The sequence below is a fragment of the Cibotium barometz genome, chromosome 17 (genome assembly GCF_041138505.1).
Source record: "Cibotium barometz isolate CiBa-2024 chromosome 17, ASM4113850v1, whole genome shotgun sequence".
Taxonomy (NCBI): domain Eukaryota; kingdom Viridiplantae; phylum Streptophyta; class Polypodiopsida; order Cyatheales; family Cibotiaceae; genus Cibotium; species Cibotium barometz.
The window spans coordinates 36,642,422-36,667,934 of NC_141062.1; the positions used below are offsets into that span (position 1 = coordinate 36,642,422).

The window sequence follows — 25,513 nt, forward strand, 5'->3', positions numbered from 1 at the left end:
CCTCCCAAGCCACAGAAAAAATGGGAAAAAATAGGGGAAAAATACGGAGAGTGGGGAAAAATGAGAAAACACCTCATAAGGGCGGGCACACCCACAACAAAGGCCTTGGTGTATAAAAATAGACAGGAGATGACTTCTAACAGAACGGGCCGACCCCCCCCCCCCTCAATATATGATATATTATTGGGAGTATTAACAAATACAATGCTCCATGGGTTCAATGAACCAAATGATGTCCATGTACAACTGAGATGAATACAGTACCAAACAAGAGACTCGAAGTAGACGTTCGAAGGAGAGCGACCACTTGAGTGGTCCAGTCTCTACGGTCTTGTGCCTTCACTGGAATTCTGCGGAGAGCGCCCCACTGGTGTTCCAGGACCACGCACAAACAAGCGCTCCCGTACTAACGCCTGGCTCTCCCGATCTCTGCACCTTTGGACCGTGGTTCTCCAAAAGCTTGGACTACCCAGCACCGAACGGGTGTTAGTGGTAGAGAGAATCCTTTATTAGATTTACAACAAAGTTCTTTACTTAAATCTGAATCCACCCACTTGTAGCTCGCAAATGGATGACAAATACCCGAGGTGTCTGTGTGCAGCTACTAGAGAGGGACACCAAGGTGCAGCAGCTTGTCGAGGAGGAGGAGGAACAGCTGCCTGTGGAGAAGGTGTAGGCACTTGAAGAGTGGAGAGGAAACCTGGCTGCAACCGCCTGCAAGGTAGAGGGAGCAGCCCACCAGCGTGTAACCACCTGGCGAAGAGATGCAATCGCCTGCAAAGTGGAGCGCAGCCTGCTGGTAGAGCACAGTCGCCTGAGGATGAGCAGAAGCCGCCTGGCTGCAGTGGAGAAGGGGCAGCCGTCTGCAAGGGAGGGGGGGGAAGCGCACAACCCTTGTTGAAGAGGAGCCGCCTAGCTGCAGAGCACAACCGCCTGAGGATGCAGAAGCTGCCTGGCTGCAGTGGAGAAGGGGCAGCCGTCTGCAAGGGAGGAGGAGGAGGAGGCGCAGCCGCCAGCTGAAGAGGAGGGGGAAGCGCACAGCCGTCTGTCCGTGAGCAAAGAGATGGTCACCTCTTTCTAGGTGATTGGAGGGGAAGCACACGACCATAGCTGGCCGGCTCCCCACGCTTGCATGGGGGCGGCCAGCTTCAAGGTGTGGTGTGGGTAGGTGGCCATACACCCACCCCCACACACATAAATGGTTAAGTGTGGGGTTTCCCTCCCCACCTTGGCCCACACATGGGTGCCCATAATGGGTGCCCACTTTTAAATGAATGTGAACTTACAACCTTATAAAATTAAAGGTTAGAAAGAAAACTATTAAACAAACAAGTGCAATACACTTACCACCTGTTCACACACAACAAAACTTGTCAGAAGACAGAGCAAACTTCATGACTCACTGGCAAGCGTCCCCGCTCAGTAAGTGGCACGTCAAGCAGGCAACACAAGAATACAGGTCATGCGAAAACAGTTTCAAACATGCAAAACATGAATGCATGTGCAAATAGTATCATGGACATATCTCCCGTTCATGGAACAAGTACAAAACATCTGTCGGGCACAAAAATGGCACAACAGAAAACATATATCCTGGTCTTCCTATGGAGTGATAGTCCCATAGGTAATACAGATCCAGGCACGAGCCTCCGTATGGAGTGACAGTCCCATAGGCTAGACACGGCACAAATATTGGCTCTGCCATGGCGTGACAATCCCATGGATAGAACACAGTCCAGGTCATACACGGGTTGCACCAGTCTGGCTCCTGTCCATACGACATCATCCTGCTAACACACGGGTGGCACCAGTCTGGCTCCCGTCCATGTTAAGCAAAAATACTGGCCCCTTCACATGAGACACCGGCCTGGCCTCAAGTGAACGAGACACAAATCTCGAGATGGACCAAATGGTTGGCCAATTGGTGACACCAGGTGGTTCCTTTAGAGGAACTGGTTCAAGAAGAAGTACATCCCTAAAGAATTGGAGTTAGTTCTAGATCAGTACACTAAGCACTTAAGGAGTTGTTCTTATGGTGAATACCTAATCAAGTGGAGGGGTAGATCTTAGAGGGAAGCTATGTGGGAATCTAGTCGAAATCTCAAGGCTCAATTTCCTCGGTTCATTGTTGAGGACATCAATGGTCCTTCGGGGGGTCGGGGGGGGGGGGGGGGAGCATGTCATGTCCATAGGTTAACCATGGTTAGGTTAACTTAGGATAAGGAGATAACCCCACTTAGGTTAGGGCATATAAGGGGAGGCTTGTGAGGGCAAAAGGACGAAAGGACCAGATGTACGAGAGATCAGAGCAAAACAACATAGCATGAAATGGGTGAGTGAGTGTAGGCTTGTGAGGGCAAAAGGACGAAAGGACCAGATGTACGAGAGATCAGAGCAAAACAACACAGCATGAAATGGGTGAGTGAGTGTATATATGATGGTGAGTGAAAACATGTAGGAGGGGCCCTCTGATGTGAGGAGACTCTGAGTAGAAGACTAGTGCAGAAGCAAAGACGATGTCAGGGATGAAGCACGGTCGATGACGAAGGCTCACATCGATGTGAGGCAAAGGCACTCCGAGAGATGGTCGGTGTCGAAGGCTCATGTTGGTGGATGCAGAGGCACTTTGAGGTGGTAGTGGGCAGCGGAAGGTGAAGTGATGCAGGACTTTGGTGACAAGGGTGCTGCGGTACCTGAAGGGTGATGAAGAGCAGAGAGGGCTGCCGTCCCAAGTGGTGCAGGCACTAGGCTCTGGTGACGAGGGTGCTGCAATGCTTGAGTGGTGATGAGGAGCAGAGAGGGCTGCCGTCCCAAGTGGTGCAAGCTCTGGTGACAAGGGTGCTGCAATACCTGAGTGGTGGTGAGCAGCAGAGAGTGCTGTTGTCCCGAGTGGTGTCGATGAAGACAAGCAGAGAGGGCTGCCGTCCCGATGATGTGAGATGGTGAGCAGAGAGGGCTGTTGTCCTGAGGTGAACCGTAGAAGAAAAACGCAGATGTGCTGTAGCAGACTGCTGTCCTAGATATGAACTGATGATAAAACGCTGATGTGCTGTACTATAGCAGAGAGTGGGCTGCTGTCCCAAGGTGAACTGATGTAAAACGCTGAGGTGCTCTACTTTAGCAGAGAAGGCTGCTGTCCCCTGAGCTGATGTAAAATGCTGAAGTGCGCTACTGCAGTAGAGAGGGCTGCTGTCCCAACGAGATGCTGTAGCAGAGAGTGGGCTGCTGTCCCAAGGGTATGCTGCAAGAGAAGTTCTGCTGCTGAATGGCGAAGATGAATATCTGATGTAGTGCAGGCGTTGGCAGCAGCGGCAGCATGCAGCCGATGATGTGGTACCGGTAACCGGATGTGGTCAATGATGTGGTACAGATGCTAGATGCTGAATGATGAGGCTATGCTATATATAGTGGTGGTGTGCTGCTGGTCGGCAAGAGGTGGTAGGCCAGCAGCAAGACCCAATAAAAATAAAGAAACCCAAAAAAATCCCCTTTTTAGGGTTGGGAAAATGCCATTTTCACACCCCCCCCCCCTTAGGCCAAAAAAGGGACCATGAGAGGAGAAAAAATAAAGGATGCCAAGGTCCCACACTAACACTTTGGTGGCAGAAGGAATGTATCCCCCTCTGAAACTGTCGATCCACCAGGAATGTGGGGAGAGAGGGAGATCGTGATGGCAAAGGTAGTGAAGGTGAGTTGATGTAGATGGGTTGATCGTCTCCCAAAGTAAGATCTTGAACGGAGCTCTCCTCTGAATAAGAAGTCCCATTCCTTGTGTGGTCTAGATCAGAGTTTGGAGAAACAACTTCTAGTGAGAAAAATTGGTCCTCCAGGAGTGCGGGTAGACGATGCATGCTGTGTGCTCTTGAGGTCTTCAATCCCTTTGCTCACGATAGCTTTGATACCATGCGAGGGCAAAAGGACGAAAGGACCAAATGCACAAGAGATCAAAGCAAAAGAACATAGCATGAAATGGGTGAGTGAGTGTATATATGATGGTGAGTGAAAACATGTACAAGAGGCCCTCTAATGTGAGGAGACTCTGAGTAGAAGACCAGTGCAGAAGCAAAGACGATGTCGGAGCTGAAGCACGGTTGATGATGAAGGCTCGCGTCGATGTGAGGCAAAGGCACTCCGAGGTGGTAGTGGGCAGTGGAAGGTGAATTGATGCAGACTCTGGTGACAAGGGTGCTGTGGTACCTGAAGGGTGATGAAGAGCAGAGAGGGCTGCCGTCCCAAGTGGTGTAGGCTCTTGTGACGAGGGTGCTGCAATACCTGAGTGGTGATGAGGAGCAGAGAGGGGTGGTGCAAGTGGTGCAAGCTCTGGTGACAAGGGTGCTGCAATACGTGAGTGGTGGTGAGGAGGAGAGAGGGCTGCCGTCTGGAGTGGTGTTGACGAAGATGAGCAGAGAGGGCTGCCGTCCCGATGATGTGAGATGGTGAGCACAGAGGGCTGCTGTCCTGAGGTGAACCGCAGAAGAAAAACGCAGATGTGCTGTAGCAGAGAGTGGGCTACTGAGTTCCCAAGATATGAACTGATGATAAAACGCTGATGTGCTGTACTATAGCAGAGAATGGGCTGCTGTCCCAAGGTGAACTGATGTAAAAAAATGAGGTGCTCTATTGTAGCAAAGAGGACTGCTGTCTCATGAGCTGATGTAAAACGCTGAAGTGCTCTACTATAGCAAAGAGGGCTGCTGTCCCATGAGCTGATGTAAAACGCTGGAGTGCTCTACTGTAGCAGAGAGGGCTGCTGTCCCAACGAGATGCTGTAGCAGAGAGTGGGCTGCTGTCCCAAGGGTATGCTGCAAGAGAAGTGCTGCTGCTGAGTGGTGAAGATGAAGATCTGATGTAGTGCAGGCGCCGGCAACAGCAGCAGCATGCAGATGATGATGTGGTACCGGATGTTTTTAATGATGTGGCACAGATGCTGAATAATGAGGCTATGCTATATATAGTGGTGGTGTGCTGCTGGTCAGCCCAGTAAAGGGGCTGTCGGCCAGAAGCAAGACCCAACAAAAACAAAGAAATCCAATAAAACCCAAAAAAAATCCCCTTTTTAGGGCTGGGAAAAATGCCATTTTCACACACGGCTTATAGTCAATAATAGGGTCACTAGCTATTATTAGGCCCAAGCTGAAGTTATTGGCTAGAGGTCTATATATAAGCACGCCCTAGGCTTAGTTGCGAGACACGATCTAAGTTTGACTCAGCGCTTGGCCCATCGGGACTGCTTGGCGCAAGGACACCCTTGGGGTGTGGCTAGGTTGTATGGGATGCCTAGTCTTACTGCGTCTAGGCCAGGGCCCAGGATGTAGCTATGACCTCTTGTTGGAGGGGGCGAGTTCATACGGACTCTATGACTGGGAGTTGAGCCTTAAGCCTTGATCCTTAGTGGGTTCTATGTTAGAAGGTCTTTTGGTTTGGGTCTTTGAGACCTTACAGAGAGTCTACCAACAGTTACGGAGTTTGTCAAAGCAAGGATTGCGAAGACATCATAAGACTCAAGAAGCATGCATCAAGAAAGACAATAAGCACAGGGTGTCTAGCACAAAGAGATTGGGCGTTTCAGAGATCATTGATGAAGCAGAGGTTTAGCTTCAGAGCTGATCGTCCTTCTCAGATTCAAGCACGGAACGTGCACTACCAACAATAGAACATGACCAAGTTTTATGAGACGAGAGGCGTACGTGAGGCTATGGAGTTGGTGTAAGCCCAACGAAGTGTGCAGTGACATACGCAACCACGTGTATGAGAGATAAAGATAGAGAGAGAGAGGGGGGGAGAGATGGGAATAGGGATTTCACACAGTACACCACGCTGTGCGGGGAACAGGCTCCTTCAGGAACAATCCATGGGCTTTTCCAAGCGAGGACCAATACAACAAATGAATACAATATCAAACAAGAGTGCCGATGTAGAGGTCGGGCCGAAGTCGATGTCAAGGCACAAGATAACTGATGTTGAGCTCACCACAAGGATGACCCACAAGCGTCTTACACTGGGCTAGTACCAATATCCAATATCTGAATCAAGTCTTTGTTACTTACAAAAATCTCACAAGAAACTTGAGGATGAGATGTTGAGAGAGATGCACGGCTGTCCAAGGTTCTTTCACCAAAAAGAGAGGAGGCGGCATTTCTTCAATGGGTGGCAGCCCTCCAAAAGAAGGCGGCTGACACGTGGTTCAGGTGGTGCTGTTGGGGGCGGTAGTGGGCAGCAAACAGGCGGTGGTGGAGGAGCACACAGTGGCGAAAAACTGGCAAACAAGTGGCAAAAGCGCCGGCTCTGGGGCAGTTGTGGCAGGAAGTGGGCTTTGGGCGGTGGCGGCGCCGGTGGAAGGCGGCTCTGGGCAGCGGTGCTTCTTCATAGGGCTGCACAGAGGCAACGGCTGAGCGCTGTAGGGTGGTGCAAAGGTGGAGATGGGTGCTTAAAGAGGCAACTGCCGGCGAAGATGAATCTGGGCGGCACTAGAAATAATGATGATGATAATTCTTCACAAGCTCTTCTTCAAGATCTCCATGAGTACTTCTATGCTTCTCCATGAAGGTGCAAGTTTCTTATATACAAGATGGGAGGTCCTGCTTTTGTTTTACCTTGCTTTTGCTTTTACTTCTGGCTTTTGCTTTAACTCCTGGCTTTTACTTTAAATATTATTAATACTAACCAAAGTTCTTGATTTGTGCTTTTATAACTTCAAGGCCTTGCCTTTTGGTCCTGGAGCTGCTTTTTGAAAACGTGGCTTTTAGCTTTTTGATCTAGTTCAACGTCCTCTTTCCAATGGTGCCCTCAGCTTTTTGGTCAACAGAGTTTGACTTTTACTTTTTCTTGCTTTTTGATCAAGACTGGTGCTTTTTCCAATGCTAGCATTAGGAACCTTGTTTCCATGTGTCCGGGCATGAGTTCTATCATGTGAAAAGAGCTTGGAGGGCCAAATGATTACAGTTGGCCAAGGATTTTTCCAAAACTATCCCACTCTGTTAGCAAAGACATGAGGATGTGCACATGCATGAGTGGCCAACAAGATAAGGTGGGGATGTTACATGAACATGCTTCTATTCTTGGTGCACATGGTATTTATGTACTGTGGCTTTACTTTATGGAAGATATCTTGGAGTAAATGTGCTAGGCAGCCTTATATTTGTGAGCCCAATTTTTTGGGATATAGCAGGGGTAGACAGGCTGTTCGATCAGCGGCTTGCCAAGTAGGCTTACCTTGCCAAGTAGTTGTCTTTGCCTTTTAGTTCAACACCAGTTTTCAAGAGTGCTTCTCTATTGTATTTTTAAATCAGCCTTTTCATTGTGATATAGTGTATCTTTTGTTTGTAGAACTTCAAGCATGTGTTTCTTAAAGTGGTTTTGCTGTTCAATTTAGTTCATGCACACAAAACTCGGCATGTTTCACTGTCAGAATGTGATATGAAATAGTCAGTTAACCCTTGTATTATAATCAAAGCTATGAGGAGAGATGCACTCAGTATTTTTGGTGGCATTACAGGAGAACACTGTGTCTGAAAGTCTGGAAACAAACAGATTTGTTCTGATACATGGAGGAGGTTTTGGGGCATGGTGTTGGTACAAGTCGATTGCATTGTTGGAGGAGGCTGGCTTTATTACCACTGCATTGGATCTGTCTGGATCAGGGATTGATCCAACGAATCCAAATGAAATAGCAAGCCTTGAGCAATATGCTAAACCACTTTTTCAATTCTTGGAGAACCTTTCAGATCACGAGAAGGTCAGTGTTTGAATCTGGAATTTATTTGTTTTAAAAAATTAACGTCTTTCTGCACGCACTCGTCACAGGCAAATGCAATCCCGTCTAACCCCTGCTGCTGATGGTGTCGACTTTATTAAGCTGCTTTGTCTTAACCTAGAAGACATCACTGAATATATCATGTCCCCAGACTGTCCCTCCGGTTTACCTTGAGATACTGCCCTACCCTTTGTGAGGCACTATCTAAAGCCAGCAGCTTACCCTGCCCGTAGCTGTTGCACAGCAACAAATTTCCCTCTCGCAGCCAGCCTGCATAATCAACCTCCTCCATCCCAGCTCCTTGTGCTGCTTCTAGCCTCACTTTGCCATTCTTCAGTTGTTCCCTAGCTCCACCCTGCGCTTGGTCTACTCATTCGGTCAGTGTGTGTCAATCATCTCCTGAAGCTTTCTTCTCCTTTCCAGCTTCCTCTCTTGCTGCTGTTTTCTTCTGCATTTTATCTGCTCTTCCAAGTTGCAGTACAGTTTTCTTTTCTCTATGACTCATTCTAGTTGTTTTGGCAAAACAATGAAAAAACTATCCCAGTAGAGTCTAGACACTCTGTCCAATGAACAAAGTACAAGCCACAAGAAGAGCTCATTGAGCTTTTGACAGCACCACCTCAAGCTGCACACTGTTGTTGGAGGCATTTCTGGCAGGAAGCTATTCCAAGAATTCAGCCTTGAAAATCTGCAAGCTAGCGCTGCATGCACATGTTGGGAAAAACTTATTTTTTATTGACATGCATAGGATTTTTTTGGTCTGGAGCTCTACTTCGGCACACTGAGCAAGGGGTTTCACTCTCGTGCAATTGGTGTCCTAGTGGTGTTCTCACAGGCTGGGAGGAACACTTTCTGCTTTCAGGAAGTACCATGAGCTTGCTGTGAACATTGGCATCCACCCTGAAAAGGTGGGAGAAGCACCCTAGGGAGCATCTTCAGTTGTCATTAACCTGCATTGCTTGTGGTCTCCCTTAGACTTTAGGAGAGCTTCCTGCCCAGATTGAATGGGCTCCATCTTTCCATCACATAGATCATGCTATGTCTGCATATTGATGATATACCATGCGTGTTAATATACATGCCAATGCACAATTCTCCAGAGGCACTGGAGTGCTGCTGCCACCATTGCTATAGTTCCCTCAGGTTCCAAGGGGAAAATATAAGTTGGGGTACATGTTGCTTCTACTTCACAAGCTACAATCATTCACATAAAAAATGGGTCTTAGACAGGAGTGTGGAGCAAGCTACAACCATGCACATAAAGAATGGGTCTTAGGCAGGAGTGTGGAGCAAGCGAATGGCTTCTCAGGCCAATGATTCTCTTTAAAGTCATGTGCACCCTAGAGAGCACCCACTAAGGGCTGCAGAAGGACCCATCAGTGTCAAGCCAGTCTTTGAAGTCTTTGAAAAGGTGGGAGAAGCACCCCAGGGAGCATCGTCAGTTGTCATTAACCGAACCTGCATTGCTTGTGGTCTCCCTTAGTAGAGCTTCCTGCCCAGATTGAATGGTCTCCCTGTCTTTCCATCACATAGATCATGCTACGTCTGCATGTTGTTGATATACCATGTGCTCGTTAATATACATGCCAATGCAGAATCCTCCACAGGCACTGGAGTGCTGCTGCCACCATGGCTATAGTCCTCTCAGGTGTTCTGAGGGGCAAATAGAAGTTGGGCTACATGTTGCATTCTACTTCACAAGCTACAACCATTCACATAAAAAATGGGTCTCAGGCAGGAGTGTGGAGCAAGCCAATGGCTTCTCAACTAGATTGACTAGAGCACATGCAGCCCTGGGTAGTTTGGAGAGGATGTGTTTGCAGGTTCAGCTTCAGGAACCTCGAACGAAACTTCCGCTTTTTGACACTCTAGTGACATCAGCTGTGCTTTATGGAGTGCAGATGTGGGGACCTTCAGTGGGCCATCACAGCGCAGGCGGGTGGAGAGGTATGGGGAGGCCTTTGGTATCTATGATTGCTAGGATTATTAGAGCCAAGGCCTTGGTACCTCATGAGATTATTCGAGCAGAGCTGGCGGCTGCCCCTCTGGTGATTGAGGCTCTTACGAGATCAGTCTCCTACATACATGGCTTGTGGGATCTCCCTCGAGACAGATATGCACACCTCGCCGTTGAGTCCTCCCGACAGTTAGCTTTACAGGGAGACACGGCTTGTTGGTATGGACAGATGACATCTTGGTTCCAGGCACATGGTTTTAGCATGGACAGATTGCCTCCCTTCCAGTATTCTCTGGAGGCACCCTCTCTCACTCTCACACGGACAGAGATTACCACACTCATCCGTCAGGATTTAGTTCAGCTGGACATTAGGAGGACATGGATACAGCCGACTGAGGAGCTGTACTTTCGACTAGGCGCAAGAGGTGTGTTGTACAAGGTGGCGTCTTGACCATTCGACTAGGCGCATAAGCGAGCGTGTACCAATGTGTACTAGGCGGTGTTGTAAGTGGTGTATAAGTGAGCTTGGACCAGGTGGTGCTACAGCATGGCAGGTGTCACCATTTGGCCACCCAATTGGTCCACCTATGTACATTGGACTGGTGTCCATGGCAGTTGTTTATGCCGGGGATTGATGCCACTCATGTGATACTGTAGACTTGGCTTTCCGTTGGGACTTGTGCCTCCGTGTACATGCCCGGAAATGCTTGGTGGATTGGTGTTCCATTGGGTCTGGTACCTCGTGTACTTGCCTGGAGCACGTCTATTTTGGTATAGTCTCATGAACGGGGATTGTCCATACCAATGCTGCATTGCATAGCATCTTTATATGCTTGCTTGCTTGCTTGCAATTGGAATTGCATGCTATTTTCATGCTTGCTTGACCAATGTGTAGTTCTGGGAAAGGGGACGCCCGCCCGTGAACCGTGCGTGTGAAACTGTCTGTTGACATGGTTGTGTGGCATGTGAATAGGTGGTAAGTATTACCCAATCTAGGCTCAAACAACCCTTAGGACTTAGCTAATATTTATAAGTGAGTGCGTTCCCACTTCATTAAAGTTTGGGCGCCCAAAAGTCACTTATAAATTATGACCGATTTTAAGTTCACACTCACTGAAGTCCCGAGACGGACAAGACTCAATGTCCAGGACCTGATCCTCCCCTTTTACTCATAAATGGGCATCTCCCATGTCCCTTCACCTGATTGGACCCCAGTTCACTTACTTATTAAGAGAAAATTCGTGTTTTCTCTTCATGAAGATTTTTGGAGGCTGAAAACTCTGTTTTTCCACCATTTCTCTCCATTTCCAAGCTCTCCATAGCCATACCCAACTTGCTAGGGTGTTTTCCAAGCTTCCAAGAGCGTTTCCAAGTACTAATCACTCTCCTACTCACAGTGAAATTCAGCAAAACAGCTCTCATTTTTGTTGTAATTTCTGGTCTTTTTGATTAAAACCCTAATTTCAGCCTTCCTTTCTCAAGTTGAACCATAGGGGAAGCTTTCCCAAGGTTCCCTTCATCCTCTTGAAGACTTTTGTCGCGAAGAAAGGCGACAAATCAAAGATCTCAACACTCCAAGGACTTCCATCTCGCGAAGACTTCCGCTGTCATCGACTCTACTTGCTATTGGGAAGCTTTTATGCTTAAATATGGGAGCAAGTAGCAGGAGGGAGAAACCGGATTACAAGATCACATACCTTGTGTAGTGTTCTCTTGTCCTAGGTGCTCTCTTGCAGATTGTTGCTACCATGTGTTGGTGAAACGATAGAGCACAGATGGTAGGGAACATGGGCACTTGAGAGGGTAGTGTGGGTTGTAAGTCTACATCGACAACCACTTGTTTGCAATACTGTATTCATATGCATTGGTATGGAAATCTGGTCAGAAATGCCCATGACACTATGTACTGATTCTCCCAAGATTAATATACTTTATTTGAGGGAGGGGTCGGGCGTTCCGGCTCATTGTGTGTCTCTTGTCAATTCAGCAATTTACTTTTTGTATTTGAACAAGTGTCCATCAAATCTTAGTGTATTTAAGTGTATTGATTAGCATTGTGTTCAACCAAGTTACATTGGTATCAGAGCTGGTATCAGAGCATACGGTTCTCTTTCACTTCTATCGTGAGAGATGATCACCGTGAACACTAGCTATCTCTACACTTAGTACATTATGGACAGCCATATAATGAATGTTGGAGATGCTAATACAAGAGGCACGGACAATGAAATGCATGCCTCCAATGCTTTACAGGATGAGCAAACTTATGTGGTGCACAATAGGGAACATGAATATGTGGGGCAGTCGTCCCGTGGCAAAGAGAAGATGTAGGAAGAAGAGTCCATAGTCGTGAGGGCTAAACTTACTCGTATGCAGGCTCTTCTCCATGCACAAAAGAAGAATTGAATCTCTACCGCCATGAGGATCCATTGGTACATGACCGTTTTAAGGCCAAGAAAGCTGAATCTTATATGGATCATGCAATGGCAATGATTGCTCAAGTATTGCACATGCAACCGAGGGATGCAGCACGTGCATACTTGGCTTGTACCGAGGATGCCTATGCAGGAAAGGCAACCATCCCACATGTCTTGGAATCCCTGAACAAGAACTTATGTCTAAGAGGATGAATCTCCATGCTATGGGAGAGGAACAATCAGTGACTCCACGCCATGCAGGAATACCTTATATAGCCCGTGAAGGATACAATGTTTATGGCAGTGGTCAAAATGTATGTCAAATGCCATTGCTAGCTGAAAATGTGCATGCACAACACATGCATCATGGGCTGCAATTTTCTGTTGGTGCAGGTATTCCGCGTATCTTTCATGCCACTCATGCCTTTGAGTGTGCTCATGAGAGAGAAGTTATGGCTAAAAATGTATCAATGCATGTTAAGGGGCCAGCCATGCCTCATGCTTACAGGGCACATATATCTATGCCTTATGCATCACCTTTTGGTCCAAAAATGATGCCAGTCACTCACAGGGGCTGTCCCAATGGACAAACATGGGGGAAAGCATGTTGAGATGCACACACATGCATCAAAGTCTCGTGACTTCAAAGTCGGAGACAAATCTGTGAAGTTTGACACATATCATGGGGAATATGATGCATCAAAGGCACTTGCTTTTATTGCCCAGTTTGATATTGCTTTCAGTGATGAGGATTTCACACAGAAATCCATGATCTGGCATGTAAGCATGTTCATGAAAGGCACTGCTGCCCATTGGTGGCTCACGGAGAAGCTCTCACCGAATCCTGTTAGATCCTGGGAAGAGTGGGATTGGGTAAAGCAAAATGAGGGGGAATTGGTAAATGCATATGTACAAAAGTTTTGGAAAGTGCTTTTGGAGGTGTCTCCATTTATGCATGTCACCGAGGCGGAAAGCAAGAGAAGGTTTCAATCGGGATTGCAACCCGTGTAAAAAGCGGGACTACAAATGTATCCTGGTCATACCTTACACCAATTAATCGCAGCCACCACTGCCACCGCCACCGCCACCGAGCAATTGGAACTCAAATTGAGTCGATCCAATAAGGCTAAACCCTCATTTCAAGGCAAAGAGAGGGTTGTCCAAAACCTGCAAAATGATGGACAGCCACCTAAAAAGGACCAAAATCAAGATAAAAATGGTACAAAGGCTCAAAATAACACTACCAAGAAGCGTCCCTTCAAACTGAGAGACTATGGTCTCACTCCGGAATAGAAAAAACAATATATGAGTGAGGGGAAATGCTTTACTTGTGGTAGCACCGAGCATATTGCAAAGGCATGCCCAAACAAGAAGAAGCGTGATAATGCAAATGCATCAAAGCCTAATGTGCATATGGTTCTGGATGTGCAAGGTAACACTTCACATGATAGCAAAGATAGGGTTGTATGTAAAGCTTGGGGACAGCTCAAAGATCAACCCGCTTTGTTCATGTTTGATGATTGTGCATCTGAAAATTTCATATCCACTCAGATGGCAGCTGCTTTGGGTATTGAAGTGGAGGACATGGGTCCTCAAATTGAAGCAGGGGTTGCCTTTGTTGGTAGAGAAGTGCGGGTCATGCCTATTTTTGGCAAGTTGCGCATACACATTCAAGGCTATGTGGATCATGAGGATTTTCTTGTGGCACCTTTGAATGGTTGTGATGTATTGCTTGGAAAGCCTTGGCATACAGGTATTGATCCGTGCAAGGCTTACAAGACCAATAGGATCACCTTCATGCATAAAGACCGAGAGCATGTAATTGATGCTGGTGAAGAGGGTGATACCATTTGCCTTGTATCTCATGTACAAATTAAGAAAGTAATGAAAAAGTGTGTTTTTGCGTACTTGATTTTTGTACGAGATCATGTTGAGGAAAATAATGTACATGTAAACACTCTTAGTAATGATAGACTGAAGTTTTTGCAAGAGCACAATGATTGTTTTGCTGATCAGTTACCAAATGAGTTACCACCTGTACGACCGGAAGATCATTGCATTGATCTTGTGCCGGGTAGCTCCCCACCTAATAGGCCAGCCTATCGTATAAGTGCATCCCAAAAAGAGGAGATTATGAAGCAAGTGAATTAGCTTCTTGAGAAGGGTTTGGTTCAGCCAAGCTCTTTCCCATATTGTTCACCCGTCCTCTTGGTCCAAAAGAAGGATGGATCCTTTCGTATGTGTGTGGATTATAGAGCTTTGAATAAGCTTACCATCAAGAATCGGTTTCTGATTCCATGCATAGACGACATCCTTGACAAGTTGGATGGATTGGCATGCTTTAGCCGAATTGATCTCAAGAGTGGGTATCATCAAGTGCGTGTAGTGCCTGAGGATGTACACAAAACTGCTTTCAGGACAACATTTGGGCTTTATGAGTATCTTGTTATGCCTTTTGGTCTTATAAATGCCTCGGCTACATTCAATAGAATGATGGATCGCATATTCGGTGGGTACAGGAAAGTTACAGGTGTCTTCTTTGATGACATCCTAGTCTTCTCGAAGACCGAAGAAGAGCATAAAGCTCATTTAGCTATTGTTTTTGAAGAGCTCCATAAGCATAAACTCTTCATAAATGCAAAGAAGAGTGAGTTCTTCTTGTCAGAGATACATTATCTTGGGCATATAATATATTGTGTCCAAAGATGGGGTGCGGATGGATCCTGCAAAGATTGATGCAATTCGGAATTGGCCTGAATTAAGTTCGGTGCATGAGATCTGTAGTTTTCTTGGATTATGCTCTTACTACCACAGGTTCATTCGGCACTTTGCATGGATTGCTTCTCCTTTACATGATTTGACAAAGAAGGCGGCCATGTTCAAATGGACTAATGTAGAGAGAGATGCATTTCTCAAATTGAAAGATGCAACTATTGCATAGGAGCTGTCCTTGATCAAGAGGGACATGCCGTGGCTTATGAGAGTCGTAGATTGCATGATGCAGAGCTATCTCTTGGCATTTATGAGAAAGAGCTCTTGGCTGTAATTCATGCACTTACTATATGGAAACATTACCTTCTTGGGGCTGATTTCACTGTGAAGACAGATCACCAGAGTTTGAGGTATTTTCTTACTCAAACTAAGTTGTCAGAGAAGCATATGAGGATGGCCAATTTCCTCTCTATGTTTCATTTTCAGATCTTGCACCCTCATTTCTTGCCGGTCAAAAAGACCATCAAAGCTAAGCATATGGTTAAACTATATCTTGCACAAGTGTTCAAACATCATGGAATGCCGAAGTCCATTGTGGGGGATAGAGATCCCAGGACTACAAGTCTCTTTTGGCGGGCCTTATTTGATAATATGGGCACCAAATTGGACTTCTCATCAGCTTATCACCCTTAAATGGATGGGCAAAGTGAGGCTGCAAATTCAGCCGTGTTGGATCTCTTGAAATGTTATGTGGCGGATCAGAAGTCTTCTTGGGAAAACTACTTACCGCTTGTGGAATTTGCATACAACAACACGATGCATGCATCCACCGGAAAGGCCCCGTTTGAGATTGTTTATGGTAAGGTGGTTTTGCCACCCATCCTTTGCTCAAAGGATGAGATATTTGCAGTTGATGAGTATGTAAGAGACTTGGATATTGCTTTTGCTTAGGTGCGGACAGCCATTGCAAGGTCACAAGACAAGCATAAAAAGGCTGCCGACAAGCATAGAAGGCAATTGGATGTTAAAGAGAATGATTGGGTATTACTGAAATTTGAGAAAGCAAGACTTGCAAAGAGGCCTGGCAAAGAGGGTGCATATCCTAAGCTTGCAACGAGGTACTATGGGCCTTTTCGAGTGATCTAGGAGATCAATGAAGTGGCTTTCAAATTGGCATTACCTAGTCATTGGCACATACACAATGCTTTTCATGTGAGTCTCCTTCGCAAGTATGTAGGGCCAGAGCCCAGTGAAATGGTCATTGAGGATCCACCAGAAGTGGATGAGCTTGAGGAGATCTTGCAGCCAGAGCAGATTGTGTATCACAAGGAACGCGCTTGCTGCACGCAAAGTTGTGAGGCGTTACCTTGTGAAGTTTAGGAACTATCTTCCCATTGATGCTAAATGGGTAGATGAAGAGTTCTTCAAAGATTGCCCGCATGTGCTTCAGACATATTTGGATGCTTTTCAGTTGCGGACAACTGTTAGAAGCCGGGGGGGGATGTCACCATTTAGCCACCCAATTGGTCCACCTATGTACATTGGACTGGTGTCCATGGCAGTTGTTTATGCCGGGGATTGATGCCACTCATGTGATACTGTAGACTTGGCTTTCCGTTGGGACTCGTGCCTCCGTGTACATGCCCGGAAATGCTTGGTGGATTGGTGTTCCATTGGGTTTGGTACCTCGTGTACTTGCCTGGAGCACGTCTGTTTTGGTATAGTCTCATGAACGGGGATTGTCCATACCAATGCTGCATTGCATAGCATCTTTATGTGCTTGCTTGCAATTGAAATTGCATGCTATTTTCATGCTTGCTTGACCAATGTGTAGTTCCGGGTAAGGGGACGCCCGCCCGTGAACCGTGCGTGTAAAACTGTCTGCTGACATGGTTGTGTGGCATGTGAACAGGTGGTAAGTATTACCCAATCTAGGCTCAAATAGCCCTTAGGACTTGGCCAATATTTATGAGTGTGCTTCCACTTCATTAAAGTTTGGGCGCCCAAGTCACTTATAAATTATGATCGCTTCCAAGTTCACACTCACTGAAGTCCCGAGGCGGACAAGACTCAATGTCCAGGACCTGATCCTCCCCTTTTACTCATAAATGGGCATCTCCCATGTCCCTTCACCTGATTGGACCCCAATTCACTTACTTATTAAGAGAAAATTCGTGTTTTCTCTTCATGAAGATTTTTGCAGGCTGAAACCTCTGTTTTTCCTGGTGTTGCCCGATCATTGGAAAATACATAATGCGTTTCATGTTAGCTTGTTGAGGCCCTATGTGGGACCACCTCCTATGGAATCAGTTTTGGAAGATCCACCAGAAGTGGATGAACTTGAAGAGGTATTGCAACCTAAGCGGATAGTTTTTCATAAAGAGCGCAAGCATGCAGGTGGCAAGCTAGTGCGCAGGTATCTTGTGAAGTTTAAAAACTATTCTTCGACTATGGATGCAAAATGGATGGACGAGGATTATTTTGCGGATTATCCGGAGCTTTTGAAGCCTACTTGGAAGCTTTTCAGTTGTGGTCAACTCCTTAGAAGCCGGGGAAAATGTCACAAAATTCCTCACAGCTTTTGTTTTTATATTGTTCATGTGTGGCATGTGGAGCCTGACATGACATACATGTATGGTTGGTGGAGCTTGACATGGTGTGTCTGTGTGGCATATGGAGCCTGACATGACATACTAACATGGTGTGTCTGTGTGGCATATGGAGCCTGCCATGACAATACATGTGTGGCTCATGGAGTGTGACATGATGGAACATGTGTGGCTTGTGGGTCCTGACATGGTATACATGTATGGCTCATGAAGCTTGACATGATGTGATTCCCTAGGACTAGCTATCCTGGAGATTTTCTGTATTTATGTTCTGGGAAAGTTCCGGAAGGATCATGAGCCTTGGATAGTTTAGTTGATACAACTGAGCAGATGGGTGTTTCTTTCAGTCTAGCTGAACTCATGTGTGTGCATGACTTTGATTTTATCTTTGGATGACTTGTTTTGTTTGCCTGGACAATGCTTGAGATTTTTGCCTGCATTGTCCATGAGGCCGGAGACGCGTCGGCACGATGTAGACATGAATGTGCACACCTGTTTGTGTGACATGTGAGGGGTTAAGACCGTAGTAATCACAACCTTAGTCTACACTTAACTGCACTTAATGATGTTCAAGAGACAAACAGATATACAAAGAGATAGACAAGTATGTGTCAATGCAGTGCAGCTATATTATATGAATGAATGCGGTTACAATGAGATCCAACTGGATCTGTGCTGCTGAATATGCTGACTATGTGCTGGAAATGCGGGCTGAACTGCTGTCCACTCTTTCCCTTGTCTCCTGGGAAGGAAACACTGAAGGGAGGCTTTGGAACAGAAGCTGAATACTGATGAATGATGAAACGCAGACCTGTAGGGCTGAACTGGCTGCGTTTGCTGATGAAGATGGCTGATGTTGATGCGTTAACTGAATGCTGATGGAGATGCGTTGACTGAATGCTACTGCTGATGATGATGGCTGAAACGCATGATGCTCCAGAGGAGGCTGCGTTTACTGAAGATGGTGCTGAGGCTGATATGCTGAAACGCCAGATGCTCCAGATGAGGATGCGCTTCACTCTGATGAGCCTCCTGATGGCTGAATGCTGCTATGATGAGGTGCCTAAAGCTGAATGGAGAGGCGCCTATATATATGTGTCTGAGAGGGCTGGTCGGCCAGCACTAATGCAGTCGGCCAGCTCATATCCCCATAAAATACTCATAAAATACCATAAATGGTAGTCGGCTGCCCCAAAAATGCATAAAAATGCTTGAATAAATGCTGGTAAAATACCTGATGAATCTGAGATGCTAATATGATACCATAATGATGCCATGTCACTGTACACCTGACTGGTGTGCACGTGACATTCCCCGCTGCTAAACTGTTGCTGGGTGTATACCTGGCAACCTTCGACTCGTCTGCGATCCTTCTCCTCCGAACCACTGCCCCCTTCTGTCTTCTGCTGGGACTGAGGCCGTCTGCAGGAGTGAAATCCTTGAGCCAAGACTCTATGTACTGCGGGAACTGAATGGCGAATACCTGAGTCACCCCTGACCTGTTCCTGGAAACCTTTCACCTACCATCTCCGTCGTACTTGAAGCTCTGAACCTCCTGAGGCGAATGTTGGAGCAAACTTCCGTCTTCTGTGGAAGAGAAACTCCCTGCTGCCAGTTGAAGCCAAAACTTATGTGCTCCTTTGATGATGGATGTCCTGCTTCCCTAAGAGTTCATGGGTAACATGTATGCAGGACTGACTGCTAAGATGACTGCTAAGATGACTGCTGTGCAAACCATGTGCAACCCTATATGCTGTGCAAGAATGCAGATGGATGGGTTACTAATGCAGACCTAAGGGAAAATCCCTAAGGGTGGCTTGCAAAATTTTCAGAACTGGGTTTAACTGTGCGGAAGCGATAAAAAGGATGACTGACTGAATGACTGCTGGAATGAACATGCTCTAAGGCTGGTTACCCTGTAACGCTCTGATACCAATGTGACATGTGAGGGGTTAAGACCGTAGTAATCACAACCTTAGTCTACACTTAACTGCACTTAATGATGTTCAAGAGACAAACAGATATACAAAGAGATAGACAAGTATGTGTCAATGCAGTGCAGCTATATTATATGAATGAATGCGGTTACAATGAGATCCAACTGGATCTGTGCTGCTGAATATGCTGACTATGTGCTGGAAATGCGGGCTGAACTGCTGTCCACTCTTTCCCTTGTCTCCTGGGAAGGAAACACTGAAGGGAGGCTTTGGAACAGAAGCTGAATACTGATGAATGATGAAACGCAGACCTGTAGGGCTGAACTGGCTGCGTTTGCTGATGAAGATGGCTGATGTTGATGCGTTAACTGAATGCTGATGGAGATGCGTTGATTGAATGCTACTGCTGATGATGATGGCTGAAACGCATGATGCTCCAGAGGAGGCTGCGTTTACTGAAGATGGTGCTGAGGCTGATATGCTGAAACGCCAGATGCTCCAGATGAGGATGCGCTTCACTCTGATGAGCCTCCTGATGGCTGAATGCTGCTATGATGAGGTGCCTAAAGCTGAATGGAGAGGCGCCTATATATATGTGTCTGAGAGGGCTGGTCGGCCAGCACTAATGCAGTCGGCCAGCTCATATCCCCATAAAATACTCATAAAATACCATAAATGGTAGTCGGCTGCCCCAAAAATGCATAAAAATGCCTGAATAAATGCTGGTAAAATACCTGATGAATCTGAGATGCTAATATGATACCATAATGATGCCATGTCACTGTACACCTGACTGGTGTGCACGTGACATGTTTGGGACTAACAGGTGGTCTACATTTGTTTTGCAAGTGGTAAGTGTCCCCAAAAACCCAATTTACAACTTTATGGTTTCACGTACGAATAATTATGGATGTAGGTTCACACAAACTTATAAGTGACCCAACGACTTATAAGTTGTACACACTGGGCTGGACTTATTCAATACACGTGGTGGCCAAAAGATGGGATCTGGACAATTTTGGGCCAACTTCAAGTAGGCGCCCCCTTCTAGACCTAAAAAAGCACACGAGTGGGCTATTTTTGGCGGAGCCTCTATTATTGAAAAAAAAACTCTAGTTTTGTACGGCGACTAAAGTGATCCAGGTGTGTGGCCAAGGCTGGTCGACTGCCTCTGGTGGCTGTTTTGAAGCTGGCCAACTCTTTTACAGCTCAAGAAAAGCTGGCCAAGGCTGGTCAACTGCCTCTTGTGGCTGTTTTGAAGCTGGCCAATTGCTTTACAGCTCAAGAAAAGCTGTTGGTCAGAGGGAAGGGTGACATAAAGGCTGGCCGATTTGAGGGAGAGTCATCCTTTGCTGATCGGGGACCATCTGGTTTGTGTGCTGCTGCTGGTCGACCCTTTCTATGGCTACTGAGAGCTAGTCAACTGTTGCAAACAGCCCTACAAGGCTGATCGATTAGCTCTATGAGCGAGAGAGGAGGAAGATGAAGATACAGGGCTGTCCTTGGCTGATGTGGGAGTGCTATGGGCTGTCAATGGTTGTCCTACATATGCTTTATGCTGGGAATGCTCTCTTGTGCTGAGGATCATCAACAAATTCTGCACTTGCTTTTGTTTTGGTTTCATACTATAATAGAAGAGATAGGTGCTAGCCAGTGGAGAATCCCTGGGCTTCCGTGAAGTTGTATTTGGAAGTAGACTCCTTTTTGGTAATCTAACCATAAAGGGGGGGGAGGGGGGGTCAGCCCATCTTCTGGCCCCTAGTGTGGTGTCCTGTGGAGAGTTGTCATCTTATTTTATCTAGCATACTTATGTGTATTTTCCATTTTTATGATTGATTAGATTTCCAATAGGTTGATCATCGTAACGCGCAACAAAGCCTTTTTTATGTTGGAGTATACACAAGCGAAAGCATAGACAAGGAGAGAGAGAGAGAGAGAGCACTTGTTGACAAGATCACCTTTATCATAGCATGAGGCTTTTACAATGGCAATAGCCAGCAAAGAGAGTAGTACAATGTGCTAGGATTGGTTACAACAAGTGATAATGTGGAGGCCCTTTATATAGTGATGCAAGGAGTTGGCCAACTGCCTCTATGGAGCTGGCCGACTGCTCCACAACCCACTAATAAAACCTCAATAAATAGGCACAGCCCCAATACACGAAAGTCTGAGATGCACAATATTCTAACACTTTATACTTGTGAGCTCATGCATTTCCACTTTACCTGAGAGAGAAGAGAAGAGAGAAAAAATAGACTCGACACAGTATTGGGTCCCAATTACCCACTGAAAGAGTCTCTCTCTCTTTCTCTCTCTCTCTCCCCCCCCCCCCCCAAGGCCCGCGGCCGCCCTTCTCTCTTCTGCAAGTAGGAGTATTTGCTTATATTTTGTTGGAGAACTTGTACAATGAGTATAAATGATAACTGAGGTCTGCCGATGCAAGGCCGAAGTAGATTGAATGCAGGCTGAACCATATGCTGTCCAAGCTCCCTTGAATAGTTCTTCAATGACCACTATGCAAACCCAGAACTGAGGGATGCACATATGTTGGCTGAATGCTGAAGAAAGCTTTTCACGGAGGCCTTGAGACCGCACGTATGCTCAAGAAGCCGGAGGCTCTATGCACACATAATTGCTTGTAGACTGCTTGTAGGCTGAATTTATGATGAATGACTTATGCCATCATGAAGTGCTTGCTTATATATGACATTCTGCTGCTGGTCGGTTCATTCAGATGGTGTCAGGCTGTTTTGGACAAGGGGAAAATACCACATCTAGCATTTAATGCTGCGCTTTATTTCCCATGAGTGTCCCACATGTGACTGACTGCCGAAGCTGGCCGTCTGATGTTTGAAAGCCTTTTTATGCTGTCGGCCTGCTGCTGCTGAGGGTTGCCTTCTGAACACAAACCCATTCTGTGGGTTGGTCATGATGATGCGTCCTGGGCATGGGCTGGCCTTTGGCTGGCCCATAGGCATCCTTAACATGTCTTGGACTGGGGTTAACAATGGGGTTACGGCATAGGACAATATATTCCTAAAAAGGTAATCCTATTGTATACATGTTGCACTGATGTAGAGCCAGTGTGTCACATAGCACTCCAATGCAGGGTGCATGTTACATCCCCTCCTGCATAGCTCGGCGGAAGGCTCAGGCTTCCAAGTAGTCTGCTAGGCATTGGGTTTACTCATGAAAGAACTTTTAGTCAAGCCATGCTGCTTCATGGGTACCACGATCCTTAAACTTCGCATAGAATTGTCTTTGTCTTCAACCGGATCCATGCTTCCATCTATGGAGGAGAATCTGTTTAGGCTCAATAACTTTGGCTTCGTCTACCACGTCTGGTTATTGCTCATCTGCAATATCCTACAAAGCTGGACCAATGTAGGGCTTCAACCAAGAAACATGGAAAACATTATGCATAGTCCAACTATCATGAAGCTTAAGCTTCATGGAGACATCATTGATCTTTTTAATGATAGGCAAGGGTTCGAAGTTGTGAAATGAGAGTTTGGGACAATGTTTGTCCACTTGCTTCAATCACTGCTTCAATATCCTACAAAGCTGGACCAATGTAGGGCTTCAACCAAGAAACATGGAAAACATTATGCATAGTCCAACTATCATGAAGCTTAAGCTTCATGGAGACATCATTGATCTTTTTAATGATAGGCAAGGGTTCGAAGTTGTGAAATGAGAGTTTGGGACAATGTTTGTCCACTTGCTTCAATCACTGCTTCAATGAGAAATGGTAGCAAAATGCTATCTCATACAGAGTTCGATCAATGCTAGATGAATGTGTGTCGTTTAGGATGGCCTGAACCAAAGAAAGATAAATGTTCCCACTTTGACTGCCTATCATGGAAATACAATTTGAGAGCATCAAATGCCAGCTGATCATGGAATGCACTGGATAGATGCAACCCCAAAGTTGTCATTGGATAGATGCAACCCCAAAGTTGTCAAATAATGCTCTCCAAAAATTTGAAGTAAACTTGGGATCCCTATATGATATTATTGTCCTTGGCAATCCTCCTATGGGGTACCAATGGTGAATGAGCAGGCGAGCGATGTCTTCGGCTATGGCCGCTTGCTTGCACGGGATCAACATGCAAAACTTATTGAATTGGTCCACAATGGTCATGCACTGTGTTTTTGAGATCCAAATGCAGTGGAAAGATGTCCAACAAAGTCCATATTGATATCTTGAAAAGGGCCTTTGCGAACCAGCAAAGACTTAAGCAACCCTGCCTATTTCATATGAGGAACCTTCACTTTCTGGTGTATCTAGGACAGTTACTTACCATTTAAGTTCATCAGGTGTCCACCCCGAAGTTTCCCACGGAGGTGAAGGGTGCACTCCATATACTCCATGTAGTAGGCAAAGGTTGCATGCTTGGATATGTTGATAGACATCCCGTCTCATCTTAGGCCAATAGAATGATCGCTCAAGCTTCTCCAATGTACTATTGATATGTGGATGACCTCTGACGAGAGAGTCATGGGCATCATGAAGACTTGCCTGTCGCTTTTCACCAAGTATGCACAGCCGGTTCTTGTAAAATAACCATCCATCATGGATGGTATAGTGACCCAGTTCGGAGGGCCCATCTATGCTGAGTCTGGAGTTCCAAAAATCCTCTTACTGTGCCTTCATACTATCAAGAGCTTTTCCCTGTATCTCAAGCACAGTGGACTCTTGCAAATTTTGAATTGTGCCTTTACGACTTAGAGCATCAGCAACGGGGTTATTCTTGCCAAGAATGTATTCAATCATACCCCCAAAATGTTGGAAGATCTGACTCCATTTGGCTTGTCTATTACTCCATTAAGCACTAGGCATGGTTTGCAACCATTTAAGTGCCTGATGATCCGTCTTTATAGTGAACTCTCTCTTGTAAAGGAAAGGTTTCGAATACTTAAGAGCTGTCATCACCCCCAATAATTCCTTGTCATACATAGAATAGCTTTTTTCTGCATCATTTGTTGATGAATAACGTAGGCCTCTGTTTGTAGGTTTTTGGAGACTCCATGGGCTTCATTCCTCAAGAAAGAGGGCTCCAACAAGGCAGAAATTGAAGGAAGACACCATTGCTAAGCTAAATGAAGCACTTAAGACTTGTAATGAGCTTGTATGAGGTTGTAGATGATGATTTCGCTGCCCTGCTGTCAGATTTTCGCCGCCCAGCTGTCCTCTCTCCAAGGCTCAAATCAAGTGCCTAAGATGCTCAATAACTCTCCCACAATGTTGCCTAAATGATGATTAAGAAGTTTGGAGTGATTGGAGCAAGAAAATTAATGAAACTAGGGTTTTCTTGAAGCACCTTGGCAATTTCTGCATCAAACCATGATGAAATTTGGGGAAAATGGGATCAATGAGAAGCTCTGATACCACTACAATGAACTAGATCACTCAAGGCATGGAGTGATAACATGGGTGTAGGAGCACCATCCATGAGCAAGGAGAAGGGCAAGATTGCCATGCAAGCTTACTAGCTTGTAATTTTGATTCATTGTGATTCGCAATTCACATTGGCCTATATACCATGGCTCCCTTTTCACACATACTTATTAGTGTCCACCCTAGTTGGCCTTTGGCTCATAAGCCTATGTCCCTCACTTACATTTGGCCCTTCGGCCTCATATGTACAATTTGTGTCCACCTCTTCATTACATTTAGTGTTTAGCAGCTTTATCAATGCCACGTTTCAGTCCCACATCTTCTCAAGAGAATCATCTCAAGAGACTTTTGAGATCTCTCTCTTATGATTGTTGAGGATTTTCATTTTGATTGCCACTGGGTATAGTAACCCTACTATGTATTTTTTGTCTATAATCATAGGTTGTTCGTGCATAACATTCTCTCTCTAGGTGATTTTTTCAAAGGACCTTAAAGTCTGACTGATTTCAACCATTGTTTTTGTGCAGGTAAACCTAGTAGGGCATAGTTTTGGGGGTGCATGCATATCCTATGCCATGGAGCGCTATCCCAAAAAAATAGCGAAAGCTATTTTTGTCGCAGCCACCATGGTCAAGAATGAACAGCCTGCTTTTGATGTTTTTTTTCCAGAGGTATATATGACTTGAGATAGGGGTGTTGTGTACATAACTTGTCTATCTCAATAGGT

The 25,513-nt window shown here is 45.9% G+C and overlaps 1 protein-coding gene across 1 annotated transcript in view; it reads left to right on the top strand.

Annotated features, from left to right (window-relative positions):
- LOC147629947 (putative methylesterase 11, chloroplastic) overlaps positions 1-25,513 on the top strand; it is a 39,247-nt gene that overhangs the window by 12,689 nt on the left and 1,045 nt on the right. Inside the window, exons 2-3 of the mRNA XM_086811485.1 lie at positions 7,496-7,735; positions 25,314-25,457. Coding sequence (XP_086667611.1) covers positions 7,496-7,735; positions 25,314-25,457 — 384 coding nt within the window. The remainder of the gene's footprint in view (positions 1-7,495; positions 7,736-25,313; positions 25,458-25,513) is intronic.